Source organism: Mercurialis annua, linkage group LG4 (genome assembly GCF_937616625.2).
Source record: "Mercurialis annua linkage group LG4, ddMerAnnu1.2, whole genome shotgun sequence".
NCBI lineage: Eukaryota > Viridiplantae > Streptophyta > Magnoliopsida > Malpighiales > Euphorbiaceae > Mercurialis > Mercurialis annua.
The window spans coordinates 14,448,641-14,472,279 of NC_065573.1; the positions used below are offsets into that span (position 1 = coordinate 14,448,641).

General features: G+C 32.3%; 1 protein-coding gene across 2 annotated transcripts; it reads left to right on the top strand.

The window, feature by feature from the left end:
- The first annotated feature begins 549 nt into the window (after positions 1–549).
- Positions 550–21,991, top strand: LOC126677020 (pre-mRNA-processing protein 40C). 2 transcript variants are annotated; one of them, XM_050371439.1, is made up of 14 exons: positions 550–705; positions 956–1,364; positions 1,476–1,639; positions 2,586–2,623; positions 2,970–3,048; positions 5,843–6,307; positions 7,381–7,464; positions 12,358–12,498; positions 12,618–12,724; positions 13,440–13,563; positions 16,199–16,342; positions 16,444–16,590; positions 21,192–21,314; positions 21,477–21,991. In XM_050371439.1, exons 1-14 carry the CDS (start codon positions 631–633, stop codon positions 21,783–21,785), a joined length of 2,409 nt encoding a protein of 802 aa, XP_050227396.1. In that variant the 5' UTR covers positions 550–630; the 3' UTR covers positions 21,786–21,991. The 2 variants fall into 2 exon arrangements, with proteins under 2 accessions (XP_050227396.1, XP_050227397.1); XM_050371440.1 differs by lacking the exon at positions 550–705 and having other exon boundaries at positions 1,271–1,401.
- Positions 21,992–23,639: the final 1,648 nt, after the last annotated feature.

The following is a 23,639-nucleotide window of genomic DNA, read 5'->3' on the forward strand; positions in this document are numbered from 1 at the left end:
TATATACTTATATTTATATATTTTTTCTCCTTATATCTTAATTATTATTGATATATGAGTTTAATATTGTTATTTAAACATATATGGAAGTTTATTAGACTCTAATTATTTAATATTTTAATTAATTTTAATATAAAAAAAATTTAAAAAATAAAAAATAGTGAAACTCGGTTTTAACCGAACCGAACCGTACCGAAATTTTCGGTTTGGTTCGGTTCGTTTTTTTCACCTCCAAACTAAAAGTTTGGTTCGATTCGGTTTGGGAATTTTTTAAACCAAAAACCAAAAAACCGAAAAATTCCAATCGAACCGAACCGAACCGACCAATACTCACCCATACTTCGGTCTATTCGGTTAAAATGTATAATTTAAATTAAAAACCAAACCGAAAACCGAAAACTGAAAATTTATATTTTATAACCGAACTAACCGAAAAATATTTTACCACCGAACCAAACCGACCAAAAATCATCGGTTCGGTCGGTTTGCTCAAAGTTTTGCTCACCCCTATCTCCCGGTAATTGTATGGGTTAATGAATAAAGGGTGTTTAGATAACAAACAGGCGATTAAAAAGAGAGCAGGTTCGGTTTGTTTTTGTTTGTCTAGGTCTTCCTCATCTCTTGAATTTGATGGCGTCATCGCCTGATTCAGCAGCAGCAGCCGCCTCGTTTCCGTACAACATTCCGCAATTCCACTCTACTTTGGTGAGTATCGTATCAATACTGCTTTACTGCATTATATTATTAGCTAATGTCTAGGGTTTTCAGTTTTTTTCTTCTGTTAATGATGGTAATCCACTCTAATTGTTAGCTGTTAGTTACGGAAGCGTGGTTCGACCTCTCAATGCACTTATAGATGTTTTAGCCATCCAAACTAGTCTTACATTGGCGCGTTTTCAGTTTACCGGACTCAAATATGTTTTTGTTTTTGTTTTGGAATGTTGTTATAATATAGGATAAATCAAGTTCAGCTCAGCAAGCTACTAATCCTACCATTGCCATTTCCACCACCATGGCTGTGCCGCCTGGATCAGTACTATCTGCTTCAATGACTCAAAGACCCATCACGCCGATGCATTCTGCAAATCCTCTACTTCAACAGCAAAATTATCATGCTTATCCATCTTTACCGCCTATGGCTGCTGCCCCCCTTGGGCCTTGGAGTGGCATGCCCAGAGCTCCTCTTTTGCCATATCCTCCTGGACCCTTTCCTTTGCCACCATATGGTGTTTTGCGCCCTCCTTTCTTATCACCTAATCTCCAGCTTCATGCTGCTGCAACGTCAGGTGCAAATCACTCATCTTCAAGTCACCACTTAATCGCCATGCCGGGGATGCACAAAGATTTACCTCCTCCTGGAATTGGTATGCTCAGGGTTTCATGCTAGGTTACTCATGCAATGTAAGGCTTGTTTATTCCTCCATATAGTTGCTTTTAATGGAATCTTGTCATTAAAATGACATGCCCCTTCGCAGACAACAACACTCACATCCATGATTTTTCCACCAAGGATAATAATCTCATCACTCATACATTGGATGCCTGGACCGCCCACAAGACTGATGCAGGAGTGGTCTACTATTATAATGCTCTAACACGAGTTTCTACTTATGAGAAACCTCCTGGGTTTAACGCCGAGGTATGGATACTCACACTTGCATGATATTCCTATTTAACTGTTGGATTTCTCAAGTTTTTTTGAATGAGAAATTTGGGATTAACATCTGAAGCTCCAATGTTCAGTTCAAGTTATTATAATTGTTAACACACTTATGTTTGTGCCGTGAGTTTGAAATAACGTTACTTCTTTTAAAAATAAAAAGCTGTAGATTTTACAATTCTTAGGTTACATTGGTTGGACTGGCAGCATGCCTGCTGCAACGCAACATCAAAAGTGAAACTCATATCTTCTCATTCTTCTGTTTAGCATTTTAGACTGTTTTCATGGATCCCCAATTGACCTACTTCTTTTAGCGATTTTGTGCATAAATTTACGAATATCTCTAAATTTAGAGTTGCAGCGTTGCAGACTCTATGTTTATGCCAAAATCTTTATCGTTAATTTTTTTAACATCAACATCCTTTTTTTTTCCTAATTCTAGCAGAGATTTTACCTAGCTTATAATGTGGCATTGTTGTGCATGATATATTTAATACTTTTATGATACACACACATATCTATCTATCTATCTATTCTATCTATACATATATTTGTGGGAGTTTGATGCCACATCATATAATGATATAGGGTCGATCAAAATCATGATTATAGGGTTTTAGCGGTAGAGTGAACTTTACCTTAATTTGTTCAACTTTTAAAGAGTAATGGTCTTTGAACTTATACTCTTTGTGTCTCTATATTTTTCTTCTTGTAGCATTCAGATTGTATCTTAATGTTCAACAAAATTATCACTTGTTCTTTTGATGGCTTTCCTATTGTGATGGAAGTCTAAAATTATTTTCTTTGTGCATGGTTGCCTCTATCCCTCTTAAGTTGTTCTGAATGGTAATTTTAGCTTGATAATCGGGTCCTTTTGATCTATGCTAAGTTATTATTACTTTTATTGTTTTGATATGTTGTGCAGTCTGACAAGGTTCCTATGCAGTCGACTCCAGTTTCTATGTAAGTTCTTATTTTCAACTTCAGGGATCTTGGTGTATCAGTGTTTATTTACTGTCTAGTAATAAGCATTTGTGTGATTAGTGACCTTTTTATTCTGGTAGGTTGGCATTTAAAGAAAAGTTTTTGTCCAATATGTATGCAATTTCAGTTTAATTTTTTCTAGAATTGTACCATTTTATCATTATAGTGCTTAAGTATATCTTGGCTTTAAACTTCTCTTTTTCTACTGGTTAATAAGTTGTTATGTATTATTTGGTAGAGATATTATTTAAGATTTAGTGACAGGATACAGTTCTTCTGTTTGTGGCTGATTTTAGTTAGCTTGTACTCTCTTCTTTCTTTTTAGGGAGAATTTGACAGGTATTGACTGGGCCTTGATCACCACCAATGATGGAAGAAAGTACTACTACAACAACAGAACTAAGGTATGAAAGTGAATGTAATTGGTTTGGTCTTATAAATTAGTATCATTTAGTGGTTACAGCTGCTAAATATAATTTAAATATTATATGGTAAGCATTTGGTCATGATATTATTGATATTTGCATAATGAGCCCATTCCTATAATATGATGGATATCCGAATAATGCTCTCAATCATTTTGCAGTCAAGTGCTCTCAGAATCATAATTCTGTTAAGTTAATTTGACCATTTATTATTCAGAGTATGTACCCATGGTGGGATCTAAAGCTTCAATCCTTGTCTGGGTAGGATTGGGAAAAAATATTCTGCAGATTGTACACTTAATGAAGGGTAATAGTTTTTGTAACATTCTCAAAGCTCAATGATGTTTCAGTTCAAAGGATTTGGTTTGTGTACGTTTTCAACTGATTTCTTGGTGCATCATTTAGCTTTGAGACTGTATGCTTCATTTTCCATAGATTATACCATAAATATCATTCTCGGATCAGGGATTAACCTCTTGTGGTCTGCATATAGTTAGGAAGGATTTGATTGGTGTATGTTTTCAAGTGATTTTCTTATTGAGGTCTTCAATATACAAAAATGCCTGCCGAATTGTTGTTGGCCAGTGCTTGCTATTACTCATTAGATGAATATGAGAAATGCTCAATACAAGCCCGTTTCTGTTTTTTTTTTCTTCATACTTAGATGACATCTCCTAGCTCATACTTTTTGGTTTGACCATCCCAAATTTGAAGGGACTCTTTACTAAAGAGACTTTGGCCAATTTACATATTCCTTTTCCTATTTGATTGAAGGTAATTCCTTTTTTAATTCCTTTTCTTTTCCTGTACCTTTGGGTTTCTATATTACATATTTTTAATTATTAAATGTTTTAGAACTACATAAAGAGTAATAAATATTTAAATTTGTTATCTGTTTGTTGTTGGTTTGTATTGTTTGCTGACTGTTTTAAAAATTCATGAAATTGATTATCATTTTGGTCTAATACAGCATGCTTTAGTTATATTCCATTACGGCATGCTTCAGTTGTATAACGTGTATTCCATTATGGCGTGCTTCGGTTTTATTCCATTATGGCGTGCTTCGGTTTTATTCCATTACATGCTCTCCAAAATAGGTAGGGTTATTAATATAGTTTTTAGGACTCCTTTACTACTGAATGTGCTTTTAACTCTTACTTTCTTTTTTAATTCTTTTTTGTCAAATATGACTTTTTCAATCACCATCTAAGTTCTAGTGTCTTAACTCTGTTAGTTCAAAGTTTATGCATAGCTGTAATTTCAATGATTGAATGTTTGATTTTTCCTACTGAAGATTTTTTTCTTTCTTTTCAGGTTTATATATTAATGCCTTAAGCTCACAAGCAATGAATAGATATATAATTTTTTGCAATAAAACAAATGAACAAATATATTAAATTTATATTGTAATAATGATAAGTAATAACATATGAGCACATAATATGGTCCTGAGAAGCGGATGTAATGTGGTCGTCTTTGGTATGGATAGATCATAGGCCATTCATTTACTCCATTTATTCAATTTTCTGTCTTTAATTTGTTTGTATTTTAATCGATAAATAATTCAAATTTATTAAATGTAGTTTGATAGAGATTCGGGCGTTATAGGATTTTTGAAATAGAAAGATTGATGAGGTTGGTCTATGGGTTTTTTTCTTTCTTTCTGTAAGATTAGGTTTCATCTATATCATGTGTTTTAGCATGGAACTGGTGGTCCACAAATATTCAGTTATAATGTCGTCCAATTTGATACTTGGTTAGTAGCATTGAGGTGTACTTCCTATATTGATTTGGAATCTACCAGGAAGATGTAGACAGTCACTCTGCTAGATTTAACACAATGACTAGGGCTTTTCTTCACCATGACATTCTATCTTGGTGTAAATTAACTCATGCATGTATCCATGGCAGCATTGTACTTTTCTTCGACCTCTTTGTCTGTACATTGTTAGTTGTATTGAGGTGTTACTTCCTATATTAATTTGGAATCTACCAGGAAGATGTAGACACATAGTCAGTCTGCTAGCTTTAACACAATGACAAGGGCTTTTCTTCAGTTTCACCATGACATCTTAGCTTGATGTAAAGTAACTCATGCATGTATCCATGGCAGGATTGCACTTTTCCTCGAGTTCTTTGTCCGTAAGTAACATTGTTTTTCAGGACATGGACTCAAAATTTTAGCTTTTCTGAAATTTCTTGCATTGTCTGGTACGGATATGATGTTTTTATAAGTCAATGAAGATAGAATTCTAAGTATTAAGGATCTAGAATTAAGCTTTAGAATTGACAGTATTAATGCCGAAGGGGTATTTCTATAATTTCCAGCTCTTCTAATGTATTCAGAGAAGACCACCTTTCTTTGTTTTCTTCATTAGCTTTTGGAAATTTTCTGTAGTACCCAAGTTGTCCTACATTAGGCGTATTACTTGTTCACTTCTATATATCTTTCCGTGTAATTCCTTGCTAATGCATATGCTATTATGTGGCTTTGTCTTAGACTTGATAATTGTTATTCTTCTCTTAAAGACTTAGGATGTGGTGTTAAGAAGTTCTGCATTTCTTTCAGTACTTTTAGGCAAAATGTTCAGCTCACTTTATAAGATTAATTTTTTATGTTATTTTTGGTGCGATGTTTATGAACAAATGTTAGTTAGGATGCTCGATTTAAATATTAACAATAGAAAATCTACTAGAAGTCAACTCATGTTGTTCAGATTGCAAGTCATTTTGTACTTCTTATTGCCTCCTTTCTCAATTCTATCTTTATCAGTTGAGCAGCTGGCAGATACCATCTGAGGTGACAGAACTAAAAAAGAAGCAAGAAGTTTCTCTGAAAGAACAGGAAGTGTCAGTGCCCCACTTCAGTGTCTCGAATGAGAAAGGATCTGTTCCAATTAGCTTGAATACTCCTGCTATTACAAGTGGTCGTGATGCTACAACTCTTAGAGCCTCGTGTGCACCTGGAGCATCATCTGCACTTGATTTGATAAAAAGAAAGTTGCAAGACTCGGGAACTCCAGTTGCTTCTTCCACCGCTCCACATTCATCAGGAATAGCAACAACAGAATCAAATGGCTCCAAAGCAATGGAGGCTACAGCTAAGGGCTTGCAAAATGAGAATAGCAAAGAAAAGCTGAAGGATGGTAATGGGGATGCTAATGCATCTGACTCATCTTCAGATTCAGATGAGGAAGATAATGGGCCTACAAAGGAGGAATGCAATATCCAATTTAAGGTACCCTGATTGTTTCGCTGGTATATTGACACACTGGAATAAATTGATCTGTTTTTATGTCATTTGTGCTTCCTTAGTAACTTAGTGGCCATTATATCCTTAATGCTAGGATACTTTAATTAAGCTATAAATAAGAACCAAGGTTAAATAGTGATATTTTGTGAATGTTTTTAGTTGAGTACTCTATCATCCTGTTAGATTCAGGTATGAACCTCTTCCATATGTTTGATAATACTACTCTCTAACATGGTAGTCCGATGCAAATAATATGTAACATACTACATGAAGAGAAGTTTCATTTGACTTGCACATATAAACTACAATTTGGATTTGCAATTCATGCATGAAGATAATTCGGAAGGTACCCAAATATGAGCAATGATCAAAAGTAAATTAAAGGTAATGATGGGACCATGTTGGCTGTTTATTGATAAAAAAAACCATGCTTGTTATAAAAGAAGAAATGGATTTCTTAAGCTCTTCTATGGATTGGATAATTGCCAATTTGACCTGATGCTCAACAAGTTGTTGATCTGGTCAACTAATTAGACAAATTGAAAACCTTGAGATGATAAATTTGATGCTTGATAGAAAACTTATAATTTTGAAATTTGAGCTCATGGATTGTAAGGTATAAATTGAAATATAATGGATCTTGTATTAAACTGAAACCTTTTCTCCTATTTGGATCCAAATAATAAGTGGATTAGTTTACAATCTTGTTATTTCAAGGGGCCAACTAAGCTAATTAATAGCTAATGTGGAAGAACTTTCCGAGGCTGATTTGCATTCTAGTGTCAATATTTTGAGTTAGTTTCTTGATAATTATTTTATCAAGTTTGAAGCTCTAAGGAAGATAAAGATTCAAATGAGCATAGATAGTTAGTGTCCTTTTAGTTGGGTCTATCACCAGAAGAGTGTTAGAATAAGAGCCTTCTTGCTAGAGAAAGAAAGATATACCGTGTTTATTGTGAATTGTTATAAGGATTGGAATTCTGTTCCTCTATATGCAACTTTTAGTTTGCTTCTTGACAAATATTGTTTTTTGTTTATCATGTCCCTTGGCTGTGCAGGAGATGTTAAAGGAGCGTGGAATAGCGCCATTTGCAAAATGGAAGGAAGAGCTGCCAAAGATAGTGTTTGACCCTCGTTTTAAGGTGTGTTGAGTCTAAAGATTTATGAACTACTTTGTTAAGGAATTATGCATATTTTTCAATAATTGGAACTCTTTGTTGGATCCATATATGTCTGCTTGTGAACTTGTTTTTAGTTTTTTTATATATATATATCTGTTAATATATGTAAATATAGAAAGGGAGGAGGCATACACGATTTCATATTAAATTTTCTTTAAACTATTGATAATTAATGAAAAATTTATAAAAATTAAAAGTTAGCTCTAAATGTAGTGTTAAATGGACTTGGGTAGAACTCATTCCCAAAAGCTAGCTTAAGAAAATAGGGTAACCATTTATATACACACCAACATACAGATAACTTAGCAATATGGTGCAAATATAACTTCAATAACAAGTATATTTTCAATAAGCAATAAGAGAATTAGGATTAAAAAATAACTAAAAGTATATTCTATAAGAACATTAAATTAATCAAGAGTTTAATTTTAATAACTTAATATGAATAAATTAATAAGTAATGAGTAATTTATGAATATTAAAATTGTAAGAAGTTTAAGCTTATAAGGAAATACAAAGCTAAGTAGGAGTTTAATTTTAAAATTAATTGAAAAATTTAATCTCAAAAAAATATGAATAATTTTGTTTTAGGACAATAAAAACAGTTCCATATATAGAACTTCACTCCTAATATATTTGAAATTGTTAAAAGTAAATGCTGATTATCTGTGTACTTCCCATTTTTTTTAAAACAAGTTATAAAATGTCATTATTTAAAATCATTTATCAGATTATTAAACTTACGCTTTCTAATAGAACAATTAGAAAAAGTAATGGAATGTTATTTGAGGACTATTAAACTTAGGCTTAATAAATGTGTAAAAAATCACAAACTTTAGCGTGTTTTGCAAATTTAACATAAACTTTCAATTTTGGAAAATTAATACATAAATTTTTGATTTTATGCAATTTTAGCAACGATCAATTTTCCTTCAAAAAATAGAGAAAAATGCTGATGTGTACATCGGAATAACCACTGTTTCGGCGTCCACATCAGCATTTTTTTCATGGAAAATTGATCGGTCGGTGCTATAATTGCAAAAAATCAAAAGTTTGTGTATTAATTTGCCAAAATTGAAAGTTTATGTTAAATTTGCAAAACACACTAAAGTTCATTAAGCCTTAAACTTATCCCATGTATAGAACTTCACAGTGGTAATATAATTGTAATTAAAGTAAATGCTAATTGTTTGTGTACTTTCCTTTTTCTTTAAAAAGGTATAAAGTTTCCTTATTTAAAATTAATTATCAGATTACTAAATTCATGATTTCTAAAAGAACAATTAGAAAAATAAGTTTTTAATATTAGCCTTTCTTAGTTTTTTTATATTTAAATAATCAATGAAGACTAAATTTATAAATAAATTGTTATAAGTCTAAGTAATATAATTTCTTTAAAGAAATATAAAGTTAAGTAGAGGTCTAATTTCAATAAGAGAATATAAATAAATTAAGAATTTTATTACAATAAGAAAATTTTATAAATTTCTAAATCTAATTTGTATAATATAAATGGCTTAACAAAGTAATTATAAAATAAGTACTGTAATTATTATGTACTTATACTATATAATACTAATGCAAAAAATCTATTATGATTATATAATTTAATTCAAAATTAAAATAGTAACAAATAGTTTCTTGTCATTTATAGAAAATTCTCAAGTCCAAAAAATATTCCTTAATGCAAATTTATGAGAAACACTAGCATATCTAGGACATACATAACTATTATTAAATTTCTAATAATAATCTATGCTAATTAATTAAATAATTTAATTTATCAAAAAATGATAAAAAATTCCAACTATTATTAGTGTCTCAGAGAATTCATAAGTTGGTAAAAATATTTATCAATCTTTTTAGAATTATCGCAAAAAATCCCTTTTGAATGCTGTATATGAAAGTAATAATTAAAATTTATTTGGGTTATTTAAGTAATTTATAAATTATGAATATTTTGAAGTTTAAAAGTTATAAAGAGTGAGACGTTTAATTTCAGTAAGATATTATATAGTTAAATAGAAGGTTAATTTTGATGAGGAGTAAATAGTTAATCAAGAAATGTAAAAGAAAGTTGTCGGCTATATTAAAAGATGAGGATGGCCAAAAAGATTTTTTCAATAATCACATGTTAATCCTATTCAAAGAGCGTAACAATAACTTAAAGATATTTTAATTATTTCTTAATAAGATTAAAAGCACGACATTCAAAATTATTGAAAAATATTTTGAAAAGAACTCCCGATCCAAATAAAAAATGACTAATAATAATATAGTGAAAACTAAAATATTTCATCTAATTATTTTACTTTTTTTAAACATATTTAACTTGTGACCAAACATATAAAGATCACATGCATAGCGTGTGACCAAATAATAATATATATATATGTATACACACATATGTTGTAATTTACTAATTTGCTAGAAGTCTTGGTTATAATTTGCCTTATTTATGAGGTTTTTGGTTAAGAAATCAGTTGGTGATAATATCTTCTTGAGATGAGCCCTTTAGAATGCAAACATGCAAATCTCCATTAGTTCTTTTCCATTTGTTTCACATGGTGTTCATTGTTTAACCATTTATTGTAGATACTGGGGATGTAAACTAATCTCATATTGGATAATTAAGATAAAGTTACATAAATTATAAGTGGAAGTAAATAGTACTTGACACAAGACAATTGATTCTGTGCAAGATAAGTTTCATCTTTATTATTTGTTATTTGATCCAACACTATTAGGGCCATGAAGTTTCTACTTGGAAGTTCCATCCCTATTATTTTTTATTTGATCCAGCCTATGAAGCACTGATACGGGTACGGGTACGGGTACGGACACTGGTACGGGTACGGGGAACAGCATTTAAAAAAAAAGTAGGACACGGGTACGGCGGGGACACGACAATTTTTTTGTTTTTTTAAAATATATACTTAGTCATATATAAGCTTTCAAGATGCAAAAACAATGAATCTTATGTTATAAGATGCATAATTAATATGTAAGTTAGTTAAATAATTAAAAGGAGGCTACTGTTTTCTTTTTTTTACATCAGGGGCTGTTTTTCTTCTTTGAAAGCAGGTTACTGCTTCTGTTTAGATATAGGGGCTGTTGTGTTTTTAAAAAGGGAAAAGGATCATTTATGCCCTTAAGGTTTGCCTCCAGGATCAAATAAGCCCTCAACGTCCGGAAAGGTTCAAATATGCCCCCAACGTCTTGAAAAATGAACAATTAGGCCCTCCACTTTTGACAATCAGGCCCCCAACGTTTCATTTATAAGTCAAAATGGGGGCCTGGTTGTTCACTTTTTAAAACGTTGGGGGCATATTTGAACTTTTCTAAACGTTGAGGGCTTGCTTGATCCTTGAGGCAAACGTTAGAGGCATAAATGACCCTTTTCCCTTTAAAAAAAAAAAATTAAAAATAGGGTTTAGTTTCACTTATTATCTAATTGTATTTGGGTTTGGGCCCATTTAGTTAAATTTCTTATTAAAAAACCCATACTAAAAAAAAAGACTTAAAATTAACTAAATACCACTAGAAGTGTCCCCCCGAAGTGTCCCCGAAGTGTCCCCCTCTTTGACCAGTCAAAGGTACGGGGACACGCCACGTGGCGTGTCGGGTATGTATCCCCGCCGTGTCCCCGTGTCCCCCTAAATACGGCACTCCGGGGAAGTGTCGGTGCTTCATAGGATCCAGCACTCTTAGGGCCATGAAGTTTCTACTTGGTTTTAGAGGGGTCAACTACCTAAATAGCTAGTTTTAGTCATTTTGAATGTGGTTAAATTCAAGTCTATTTCATATGTTTACTTTTATATTGTAATCCCTTTATAATTAGTAATCACTCTCACCTATTAATCAATTAATAATTCTGATAATAGAGTTTACAAAATTTTGCATGAAAAGTGGGGAAAGCACAAAGTTCCTCGACTTGTGGATTTTCTCTTTAGATAAAATGCAGGAGATATGTTTGTCGGAGCTATGAACTTGACATTCATGCTCTATCATAGTTATAATCTTTGTCTAGTGGCTGGAGTTTGAGGGGGTTGAGGGCTCGTAGGTTTCTCTATCATAAATTCATGGGATAATTACAAAAACTCTTCTCACATTATGTCCTAATTACTAGTTTTCTGACTTCTAAAAAGTCCATTGTTTTTCCTCCTGATGTTTGATCAAATTACTATCTAATTGTCAAAAATAAAGTAATTTGATTCCTGAACTTATTTTTCTGTTAAGAAGTGCATGAAATCATTAAAAATCCATTTTTTAAAAATAGTTCATGCTTTTTTACTAAATCATAATATATTTATAACTATTGTAATTTTCGTCTTTATTTTGGAGGTTACTTCTTGGTGCGTGGATAGAGATGATGGTCATTCTATTTTAATTCCGTTCAATTACTTTATTTGAGAGTTATCGGTGTTTATCAAATTCATTGTGGAAATAATTTTGTGATGGATGTTATCCTTTTTGTTTATTTAAGGACCTTTACTAGAGGGTCTTTGTCTGCTACAGAAGGTATGAATTTGCGAGCAGATGGTATGTGTATGGTAACTGAAGATGGCAAGGTCTGATTAAATTGTTCCATTTGGCATTTATCCTTTGTGTTTCTTTTAGAATTGGAATATTTAGTCTTGACACTTGATGCATTAACTCCAATTATGGCAGCCTTATCCAATGGAATGGGTTGGCACTTGGCTAGATGCAGCTTCTGATTTATTTTTCTTTATTTCATTATGAACTTCTTCTCTAAAAATTGATCTGCTTCCTTTTTACACATAACAGAGATTGGTTTGCTAGTGCTCTCTTTTTTAAAGAACAACAAAATACAAATTCATTGTTGTGTTGCAGGCTATCCCAAGTCATTCTGCTCGAAGATACTTGTTTGAGAACTATGTTAAAACACGTGCTGAGGAGGAACGCAAGGAGAAGCGAGCAGTTCAGAAGGCTGCAATAGAGGGATTTAGACAGTTACTAGAAGAAGCATCTGAGGTATCAGGGTTTACTTTTACCTATATTCCCTATAATTTCTGAGTCAATATTCTTCTAATGTTGTTTGGTGGCTGAATCTAGGGAATCCATATTGCTTACCTCTCACAATTTGATTCCAGGACATTGACCACAACACTGATTATCAAAGATTTAGAAAGAAGTGGAGCAATGATCCGCGGTTTGGGGCTGTTGACCGCAAAGATCGAGAGCATTTATTGAATGAAAGGTATCTCTGGCTGAAACCTTTGCTTTAAGTTTCTATGAGAATTGTGTATTAAGATAGTTGTGTAAGTAAGTCAGCCTAGACTTTTTTGGGAAGTTTTAACAGTTTTAGGTCATATTTATAGCAGCTATGTGATGCTGATTACTAAAAGCAAGGTAATGCTTATCTAGCGGTCCTTGAACACATTAAAAACTTGGTAATTAGAGGCTGATGGAAACTAGAACCACACAAATCGAATGCGGATGTTCAAGTGAAATTTGTATTAGAATACAACATCATTCTGCTTCAGATATCAATTCAGTTATTCAATGATTTATGGACCATAAATTTTAGAGAAAACTGAAATAACTAATAGCAACTTGGCTGACATGTCACATACTGCTACTGACGCCGATTATAATGAAGTTGTTGGAAATAACAATAACTACTTGTTGAGTAATATTTTTCCTACAAGGCTGCTGCAGATGATGCCTGCTAATGCACGACAATTGCTGCTCGATATGCATATTTGTACATACACAATATGAAGAGAAACTCGTACCTTCAAGCCCTGAAATGCTTTGAGCTTTTTGGGTGGTTGGGTTGGAGGCCAAGGTTTATGCATGATTGTGATAACCAGCCCTTGGATCTTTTTTTTTGGTCCAACTTATGATGCTTTTTGCTTGCGAGTTGTCAGCTATGCTGCACTAGTTAGTTAAATATTTTGCTACTGCTGTAGAGTTTTCCCTTTAAAGACGGCAGCTCAAGAAAAGGTTCAAGCAGAACGTGCGGCTGCAGCGGCAAGTTTCAAGTCAATGCTTCGAGACAAAGTCGATCTAACAGTTAATTCCCGTTGGTCCAAGGTATAGACTATGGACTGTGTTTCTATTTAGTAAATCACTTGTGTTGTGTTTCTATTTAGTAAATAACTTGTGTTCTCTTTATCAATTATCGGTTGAGCTTACTGTATTGAACTGAGTTAGCTTCCACTGCTATGATTTGTTTTGAGAAGTTTCTGTAGTTAAAATAAGTACTCAAGCAAGTATTTTGCTCCAAATGCAACATACAAATAGGATTATTTAAAGGAAAGATCTTGTTTTTACATAATAGATTTATAAGTTGCAAAGTTAAAATTAAGTTCTTAAATAGCTGTTGATATTGCAAAATTCCATGGCTTGGACCAGCACAATTTGAATGAGCCACTGAAAAAGGTTAGGATATTGAAGTATCCCATATGAAACTCTAATATATTGTTATATAACTTATATTTCTTGATTTTGTTATGCGCTGCTTTGTAGCTTTCTTACCACTTGCAATTTTTATATAGGGAAAAAATATAAATTTTTGTATTTATAAATTTTATTTAAAAAATATGTATTTTCATACTAATGAATTTTATACATTGATGAATATTAATGAAATAATTTATTTAATTTATTTGCATTCAAATTCCACAACAATAATTGAAACTAATATTTTAAATTTTTCACAGTTATGATTAAAATAGAATTTAATAAAAACAAGAAGATAAGATTTATTGTATTTTTTCTAAACAGACATTACTCTTTTTAATTTTTTCATTTTGATTAGTTTGTTTTTCATAGGAAACAAGTTTCTAACTTTTGTTATTTACCGAAACTCTTTATACGAGTTTTAGGAAGTTTAAGACACGGAAATGTTTCTAAAATGAAAAATTGCAGCATCCTAAAGCTTCCCGTGCATCATAGTCTGCCGCCACTAGATGTCCTTGTCCAAATTCTGTATAAAAAAGAGATAAAGGTACTTGTGCTAGGATTAGGATTGGTGCTGCTAGTTTTTCCCCTTAATAGTTGGCTGTAGAGATTGGATGTTGCTCTGTCAATTGTTACATGATTAGAAATATGTTGCAAGAGAATGTAATGTGTCATTCTTTTTGTGTTCTGATTACTGTTTTTCTCGATTTATTTGCATGCATCATTATTTTCGGATAGAATATTTAAGATCATAGAATAGCTGATGTAGAAATTCTACCTGTGTTTGCATAGAGTGCAAGGTATTTTCTTTAGCCTTTTTTCTTTTAACATGTAATGTGAACCTTTCTCACACAAATTATAGTCCATGGGATTTCAAGTATGTGACCTTAACTTTCATGGTTGCATGGCTATTTATTAAGTGTGCCAAAATGTTTTAACAACATTTTTGTGATCAATGATAGCCGCTAGAAATGGATTTTGAGCCAAAGTGAAGCTTGACCATTCTCTCTTCGTCATACATACCATCCATTTGAGTTTTTGAGTTTTTCTATTCATTTTTGCATTCAAGTGCTATATGCGCATTCTAGAAATAGTTGGTACTTGATCTCTGTAGCCAATGGTGTAGCTAGGTGAAGAGTAAGAGAGGCAATTGCCCCTCTTAGTTTTATATAAAAAACAAAATTACTAAGTATTGATAATAAGGCCAATCATTGATTGAAAGTTTAAATATAAAAGTAAGATAGTTTTACTTGCTCTTGTAAGGCACACCACTCTTTTTTAGCTTTCTTTTCTCCTTCAAATCCTAATGGCAAAGGTTGTAAATTTTAGGTATTTATTTCAATTTCGTCTTTAATTTTTTTTTGTATTTTGTTATTGTCTTTTGAGCACATCTCATACGTTACTATTTTTTTGAATTGGTGATTATATAAAATACTAAGAATTTAATTTTTTTATTAAATCTTTATTCTTGAGTTATTATGCATTAAGAAAAAAAATTAGTAATTTAATTTTTATAATTGTACAACATATAACCGAAAAAGGCTTATCTAATTTCTAATTGGATTAAATTTTGAATTATGAATTGATTGAAATTCTTAATTTAAGTGGTTGAATATCTATTGTCATAACGTCTGACAGTATAATTGCGTTTGTTGAAAATGATGTATTTAAGTCTATTGATAACGAAGTTATTATTTGTCGCTATCAAGACATGCAGAATCGTAGAGACCAGTTGCAATTCTTTTTTTATAGGTAGATATTTGTGATGTTTGAATATTATTTCAGATATTTAATGTGTTTAATGAGTTCTAATTTTATAAGAATACTATAGATTTTTTGCCCCTGTTTAGTTTAAATTTCTGGCTACGCCATTGTCTGCAGCTTATGCATTGTTGTAGCTAGATGCATTCAGAGGTTAGTAGTGTATCCATTTAACCGAAAAAACATAAACTAGCCATGATCTGAGAAAATGAATGATACTAATTAGAAATTTTGTTCAGGTGGGGCATAAATTTTTTCTTAGTTGTATTATACGTTTTAGACCGAAAAACTTGTTTGACTTTTTAATTTTTTTTTAGACTAAACGACATGTTGTTTGACTCAATATTTTAAAATTATTTGATCTCTCAAATAATTATTTGGTGCTCATCGTCGTCGGGCATTTCGAAACCTGGCGCCCCTCCTTGTGCCACCTTGTTCCATCACTGCTATTTAGGTGTTTTATTTTGTTCATAATAATAATTTTGTTACTTTGTCCATGTTACAGGTGAAGGAAAGTTTAAGGAATGACCCAAGGTACAAATCTGTGGAGCATGAAGAGAGGGAAGTTTTATATAATGAGTACTTATATGAACTAAAAGCTGCAGAAGAGGAAGCAGAACGAGAAGCTAAAGTCAGAAGGGAGGAGCAGGTATATATGCATGTTAATGAATTAATATATGCATTAGCCCATCTATTCTTTATGTGTGGGTAAGTGTATTAGTTTACATAAGCTTTCTTTCTCGTTTTTAGGAGAAGTTAAAGGAGAGGGAGCGAGAGTTGCGCAAGCGGAAGGAGAGAGAAGAACAAGAAATGGAAAGGGTGCGAGAGAAATTGCGGAGGAAGGAGGCAATTGAATCTTTTCAAGCTTTGCTTGTGGAGACGATCAAGGATCCTCAGGTACTAGAATTAACTGATGTATAAAATTCCATTGACTGATAATTTGATGTCGGGCATGTTCCTAAAATCTTTGACACATATGTTTGATGTAAACAATTGAAGCTAACTTTAGGTATAGAGTTTTAGGTCTGGAATATAGAGAAAATTAAGAGAAAACAAAGAAAGAAAATATAGCTTTACTAGGAATCACACCTAAGAAAAAGAAATAGCGAATTGAATCAACACAATTCTAATCGTAAGAATCTGTAATTTTATTAAATCTAGTATGAATTAGACTCTATACAAATCTAAGCATATATAGAGAAATAATCCTTCAAAACTAAAGACTTCTAAAATTTATCAAAATCCAAATTAACTTTCAAACTTTAAAAGCAAATAAGGCATAAAACTATTGTTTGACACCAAAGGGAAGCCAATTTTTTTGGATTAATATTCCATTTGTTCTTATTTCTAATTCCTTGTGATACAAAGATTTGGTCAAGCATAAGAAAGGTAGTATGAGTGGTACTGAAACCATATCCTGGGAAACTAAACCATTTCAAAGCTAACATGTGAAAGTGACTGGCATGGTAAATTATGCCGATCATATGATTTAGCGGATCTAGATCTATGAGCCTAGCTTTACTAGAAGATGCAACAAGTGCACTAGTACCCAATTGAAGATTACGAGATGCAGTTGGTTGAGAGAGAATTGATCTTTCATACTCCACATAGTTCATGCTTTTCAGAGTGCACTTCTAGACCCAAGAAATAAGTTAGATGACCAATATCTTTCATATTAAGTGTAATATGTAGCATATGTTTGAAGGTCTTTGATTAACCCAATATATGCATCGGCTATGATAATTTCGTCAACATATACCAATAGGATGACCGGTCATACTTCTGTTGTATGATAGAAAAGAGATGCATCGGCTATGATAATTTCGTAAAGGAATTGATTAAAAGAGTTCTAATAATATCAAGAAGGTGGGGGTTCTTCCTTTCGGCCTTACCATTTTGTTGTAGTGTGGAAGGATAAAAACAGTGTGGTATAAGCCAATTACTTTGAATAAATAATTGAAATTCATTTGACATATATTCCCCTTTAAACATAGAAAAATCTCACTTTTGGACTAGTGAAATTGTCAATGAATGTGATAAAATAATTCTGATTTTCATGTGAAATTATTCGTGAAATTTCCCAATCATTATTAGTATAGTACAAGATAAAATGGTTTGGTAACGTGGGCTGCATGCAATGGATAAGGAAGAGTTTACATTTTACCAAATTTCAAGATGCACATTTAACACTAATGTTAGAGTTTTTCTTACTAAGTAGACAAGATTTAAGTGTTAGATTTCATCTTAAAACCAATTGGTGTTAAGTGGAGGTGCCCAATTAATATATAAACACAAGTCCATGCACACACACAAACAATATGGGATTTCCCACTTCAACACTCCCCCTCACGCGTAGCGTGTCCGGTCCGAGCAACAAAATCCCCCGTCACGCACATCTCACGTGGGCGGGGCCAAACTCAAATTGTGTGAATGGTCAGGGCTCTGGTACCATGTTAGATTCCATCTTAAAACCAACTGGTGTTAAGTTGAGGTGCCCAATCAATATATAAACACAAGTCCATTCACACACACAACCAATGTGGGATTTCCTACTTCAACACTCTCTCTCACGCAGCGTGTGCGGGCCGAGCAACAAAATCCCTCCTCACGCGCATCTCACGTAGGCCGGGCCAAACTTAAACTGTGTGAATGGACAAGGCTCTCATACCATGTTAGATTCCATCCTAACAGAAATGTCACCGACAAAACTATGATAGGCACGAATTCCGATCAGCTGTGTGAATGCTTTCATCTATACTTTTGAACATTATTAAGGGGTTGCACACTATTGATCATATGATTTGAAATACCGAAACCAAAATACCTAGGTTTCAGCCTGAAACTCCTATAGCAGAAATAGCATAAACTATCATTTGCTAAACCATTTCAAGAGTAATAGAAGACCGACTCAAACTAGGAACACGGATGAAGTAGGATTACAAGCATTGGAGGGATTTCCTGAAGCATTTTGGGCAGTTTCAAACTTTTTTGGAGGTCGAAATCTGCAATCTTTGATGATATGTCTTGCTTTCTAACAGTAATTGCAGAATTTGTTGGTATAGATAGTGGCAATGTCGTGCTCAAATTTCTTGCAACTATAGCATTGGACATGAGTCATATCTGTACCTCCTTTAGAATTCTCTTGAGCAGCATAAGTTTAGCTGAATTATAAATTTTCTGCTACATGGCAGATTGAGTGTTCTTTCTTAAGAAGCTTACCTAGACGAATATCCAGTAAGGGAACTGGATTTCTATCTATTCAATTGGACTTGGTTCCTTCAAATTCTGCACTTAATTTCATCAATAATTGGTCTCGTTTACTAGTCTCATGCACATTTTGAAGCTTACGTAGTGTGCATCAAATCCCTTAGGTTCAGGGCTTAATATAAAGAGAAGAATTGATTAAGTTAATGAGGATTTTAGAGAGGAAATCAAGAAAGAAAATTAAGGGATATGATCCTATTGACAAAAACTAACCAAATCCAAAAAGGATTATAAATATGACTCAACAATTAAATAATGACTCCCAAGACACCCACTTTCTGTAAATTCATAATTACCAAAAAAATCCTGACTTTTTATGGATTAGTATTCATACTCACTCTGGAATCCGATTGTTTTTTCAGATTTGGAGATCATTTTTCATTCCTTATGATCTTAATTATTGTTTGAGCATATTGAACTCTCTTTTGGCATTGATGATCTTAAATGGCTCCAATGCATGTGATGAGTTTCACTGTTAAAACTAATATGGCCTGTGTCAATATAGGATAGCTTGATGATTTTTGAATCATAATTACTAGTTCCTTGGTGATATGATCAAATTCACTACTTTGTCTTCTGTCTGTTCACTCCCTTAGGACTTGTCAAATTAAATTTGATTTGGTCTATTAAATTATTTTCTTTAGAAAAAGTTCATAAATAATGGACCATTCATACAAAATTTTAAAAAATAATTAGCACTGGTATGTTTAGATTCGATTTAGTTTTAAAAAATAAAAATTACTTATTAATATGATCAACTAACGCAGTTATATAAAAATATTTCTAATGTAATTAACTGCCCACCAATATGGTACATTTAGTTTCATTTTTTCTTCATGACATAGTTATGTTCCTTAAAGATGGATGCATCATGCATTTGTCCATGAACTTGGTAATAAGTTTGTTTATTGTTTCGGTGTCTGTCTCTCATTGTGTGTATTATCTGCATTATTTACAATTTTTTTGAATAAATATATTAGATTATTTTTATACAAACTTTTGCTCAGAAAAAGAGAATATAATATAAACTAATACGAAGATAAATTTATATCAAAACCTTATTCTCATTGTGTGTTTTAAAAATATTATTAAGCTTTATTTGATATGTTATATCTAGTCTACTTTCCTAATTCAGGTTAAACTTTTAGTTTCTTACTCAAATCAAATACACTATTTCCTTGTTTAAATAAAATTCTATTTTTAATGATCAAATTATTATTTTAATTATATAAATAATTATTAAATGACTATAATCTTAAATTAAATTATGAATTAGTAATAAATTAGCAAGGACTGCGTGGTAAACATATCCGTCCTCACCCCATCCGTGTTTTTATATATAGTATGCATATAATGAAATTTTTTATTTTATTATTCCTAAAGACATGTTCAGTTTAAACCAATTTTTATTAAAATTAATAAAAGGAACATTTTGAATGTTAAATATTTTTAAATCAAACAGAACTATACATATTAATTTAGTTGATTTCTTATATTTTATTTTGAAAAAAATTAATTTCAATATTTTTATATGAAATTATAAATAAAATACAAGGTGTATGGTTTAATGAATAAATTAATTTTTTCATCTAATTGTTTTGAGTTTTTTATGGTTTTATGAATTTTATTTTGGAAGAAAAATAAGTTTGTGGCCTAGTTGAATATTTATTTTTGACAATGAAGTCCTTTGACTTGACTAAGCCAAAGGACAGGAGTAGTAGTGAATTTGATTAAATAACAACTTTTTGAAAGTTGGTGACAAACTAATAATGACGATCTAGTCTCAGGGTGTTTTTTTTATGTCTAATCCAATAATTTAAGGGGATAAATCTGTATTATAGACATGATCGAATAGATAAGTTGCTAAACAACTCCAAGCAGGCTGGTGGCTGCTGCCATTCTAGCAACGGGCAAGGCAACATCATTCATATCCAAATTGCTTAAACATGCAGCTACAAATGCCTGTGGAGAGATTGTGAGATATTAAGTGAAATCAAATCAATTACTTAGTTTAATTGATCAAATACCAGGTGAAAATGAATCAGAGTAGATTTTAGTTGTTTATCCAATGCCAAATTATTAGTTTATTGAAGCAGACATAAATGTTAGAAAAATACTTTTTTCACACCCCTGTGGAGAAGACCCACATCATACGACAGTTGCTTTATGGTTTTAATATCCCAAGAATTTATCATGCTAATTGATTTTGTTGATTTAATTCCTTCATGCGCTAGGCATCTTGGACGGAGTCAAAGCCTAGGTTGGAGAAGGATCCTCAAGGGCGTGGAACTAACTCCTATTTGGATTCATCTGATACTGAGAAGCTCTTCCGGGAACATGTAAAGATGTTGCATGAGGTAAATTCTTTATTGAGCCTTTTAGTGGGTATGGCTTAATTTCGTGGATTCGGGTAACATTTTATACATAGGACATCATAATACGACATTTATGACCTCGAGTATAACATAGTAACGGGTTGTCTATTAAGTTTAAATTCTTTTTCTGTTTTCTTTTCACAGAGATGCACACATGAATACAAGGCTCTGTTAGCTGATGTCATAAATGCTGAAGCTGCTTCCGGAAAGGCAGAAGACAGTAAAACAGTACTAGATTCGTGGTCAACAGCGAAACGCGTTTTGAAGCAAGATCCGAGGTATAACAAGATGCCTAGGAAAGAGCGAGAAATGTTGTGGCAGCGCCATGCAGAAGATGTGTTGCGGAAACAAAAGATCACAGCTGTGGATAAGCACACAGATCCAAAAAGTAGAAGCTCTGCTGATTCTGGTAGATACCTATCAGGATCGAAGCGTGCCCATGACCGTAGATAGCTTGTTTTACGTGTGGTTTGAAAGTAGGCTTTCTAGAATTAGAGAGTGCTAGTTTCAGTTAGAGTGCTTGCACTTGCAGTGTGTTTACATGCATATAAATGGTGTTTGGTGTATAAATATCCTGATTCAGCTGATTATATTTATTAGACAAACACTAATGCTATAGCACAAAAGACATTTACTAGTACAACAAATGTTACTTATTTGGTTGCGGTAGGTTGCCATAGGCTTTGGCCTTTAAAAATGTTGGGAAAAGCATAAAAATATTCCTATAAAAATTAGAATTTACTCAAATACATAAAATCAAGATTGTTATATTCATATTAGGCCTAATCACTCAAAAACCCTTCACCTTTAAACTTTTTTTTCAATTCCACCCCGACGTTGAAAATTTGTCAATTTTACCCACTTTTAAATTTTCCGTTTTCAATTGTACCCCAATATTTTAATTTTTGTTAATTTTTTTACTTAAATGATGAAATCATTCAATTAATTAAGTCTAAACATGAAATTAAATTCTTTTTTATTTAAAAAAGTACAAATAAGTCCTTTATTTTTAAAAACTAACTAAAAACCATAATCAAATTAACACTAATTTAAATTCTTAATTAATGTAACTAAATTTAAATAAATTTTAAAAATATACAATTAATATATGCGAGACATGGAGAATGTTTTAAACAAATTTCCAAACGCAAAAGACGTTAATTTAATTTTTCAGGGTACAATTGAAATACAAAAATGCAAAATAGGGTAAAATTGACAAATTTTCAACGTCAAGGTATGATTGAAAAGGGGCTAAAAGGTCTGGGGTTTTTAAGACATTAGGCCTTCATATTATAACATGCTGAATTTTTATAATTTATTTCATCCAATTATTTAGAGATATGTGGCAATAGAGCAACAAACAAACACTTTTCTTTTTATCAAAGAACAAACACACTGTTTATAAAGTGAAACATACGCCTTTTCTCTGCAACCAATTTGTGCCACATCACCAAGCTAGGTAAGCAGGAACAGCGGTACTTGTAATAGATATTTGTAAATATTTGTATTGCCTACTTATTTAAAAAGGAATAATTAGGAGAATATCTGAATAAGGAAAATATTTGTATTTGTTAACTCAAAAATCATAACTTAATTTATGTATTCTAGCGTTTCACATATTTATTTTTTTACTTTTCTATTTATTTTTTTACTCTATTTATACTTTATATGTTTATTGACAGTTTTTTTTTTCTTTTTTTCTTCGTCTTCTTCTTCTTCTTTTTCTTCTTCTTATTTTTCTTTTTCTTCTTTTTTTGCCGGGAAGAAGGAAATCTTCATTAAAATTCGACCGTTACAGTCTCGAATCTAGCCACAACAACTGTGCTAGAGGATTGTTACAAAAATCGGACTCTCTAAGGGCTTTTTTGGCAACTGAATGTGCCACCCAATTACAATTGCGTCTAACAAAAAGAAAATTAAGGAAACCGTATCTATTAGCAAGGGCTTTACAGTCCCCCACTACAACATCACAATCTAGCTCAATGGCACTGTTAGTGTTGAGAGCATCAATTACGTTCTTGGCGTCACCTTCGAAAATCGGCGAGACTAAACACAGTCTATGAGCAAGCTGCACTGCTTCCCTAAGAGCCAAGGCTTCCACCATTGCTGGGCTAGAAACATGCTGGAATTTCTTTGCGAAAGAATGGAGAACTTTACCCTGATGGTTGCGGACAACACAGGCACCCACACCGCAACTTAACGCAGCCTTGAAGGCCCCATCAAAGTTTATTTTTAGCGTATTCACCGGAGGTGGAGTCCAACGAGCATTTTCCAAGGATGGTAAGCTTCTCCCGGAAGTTCCGCTCT

Excerpts from the sequence above, each read along its gene's own strand:
- LOC126677020 (XM_050371439.1), top strand. The coding sequence starts at position 631 with ATGGCGTCATCGCCTGATTCAGCAGCAGCAGCCGCCTCGTTTCCGTAC. Across the intron at positions 12,725-13,439 it reads GAGCATTTATTGAATGAAAG|AGTTTTCCCTTTAAAGACGG; the intron begins GTATCTCTGGCT and ends CTACTGCTGTAG. Across the intron at positions 16,343-16,443 it reads AAGTCAGAAGGGAGGAGCAG|GAGAAGTTAAAGGAGAGGGA; the intron begins GTATATATGCAT and ends TCTCGTTTTTAG.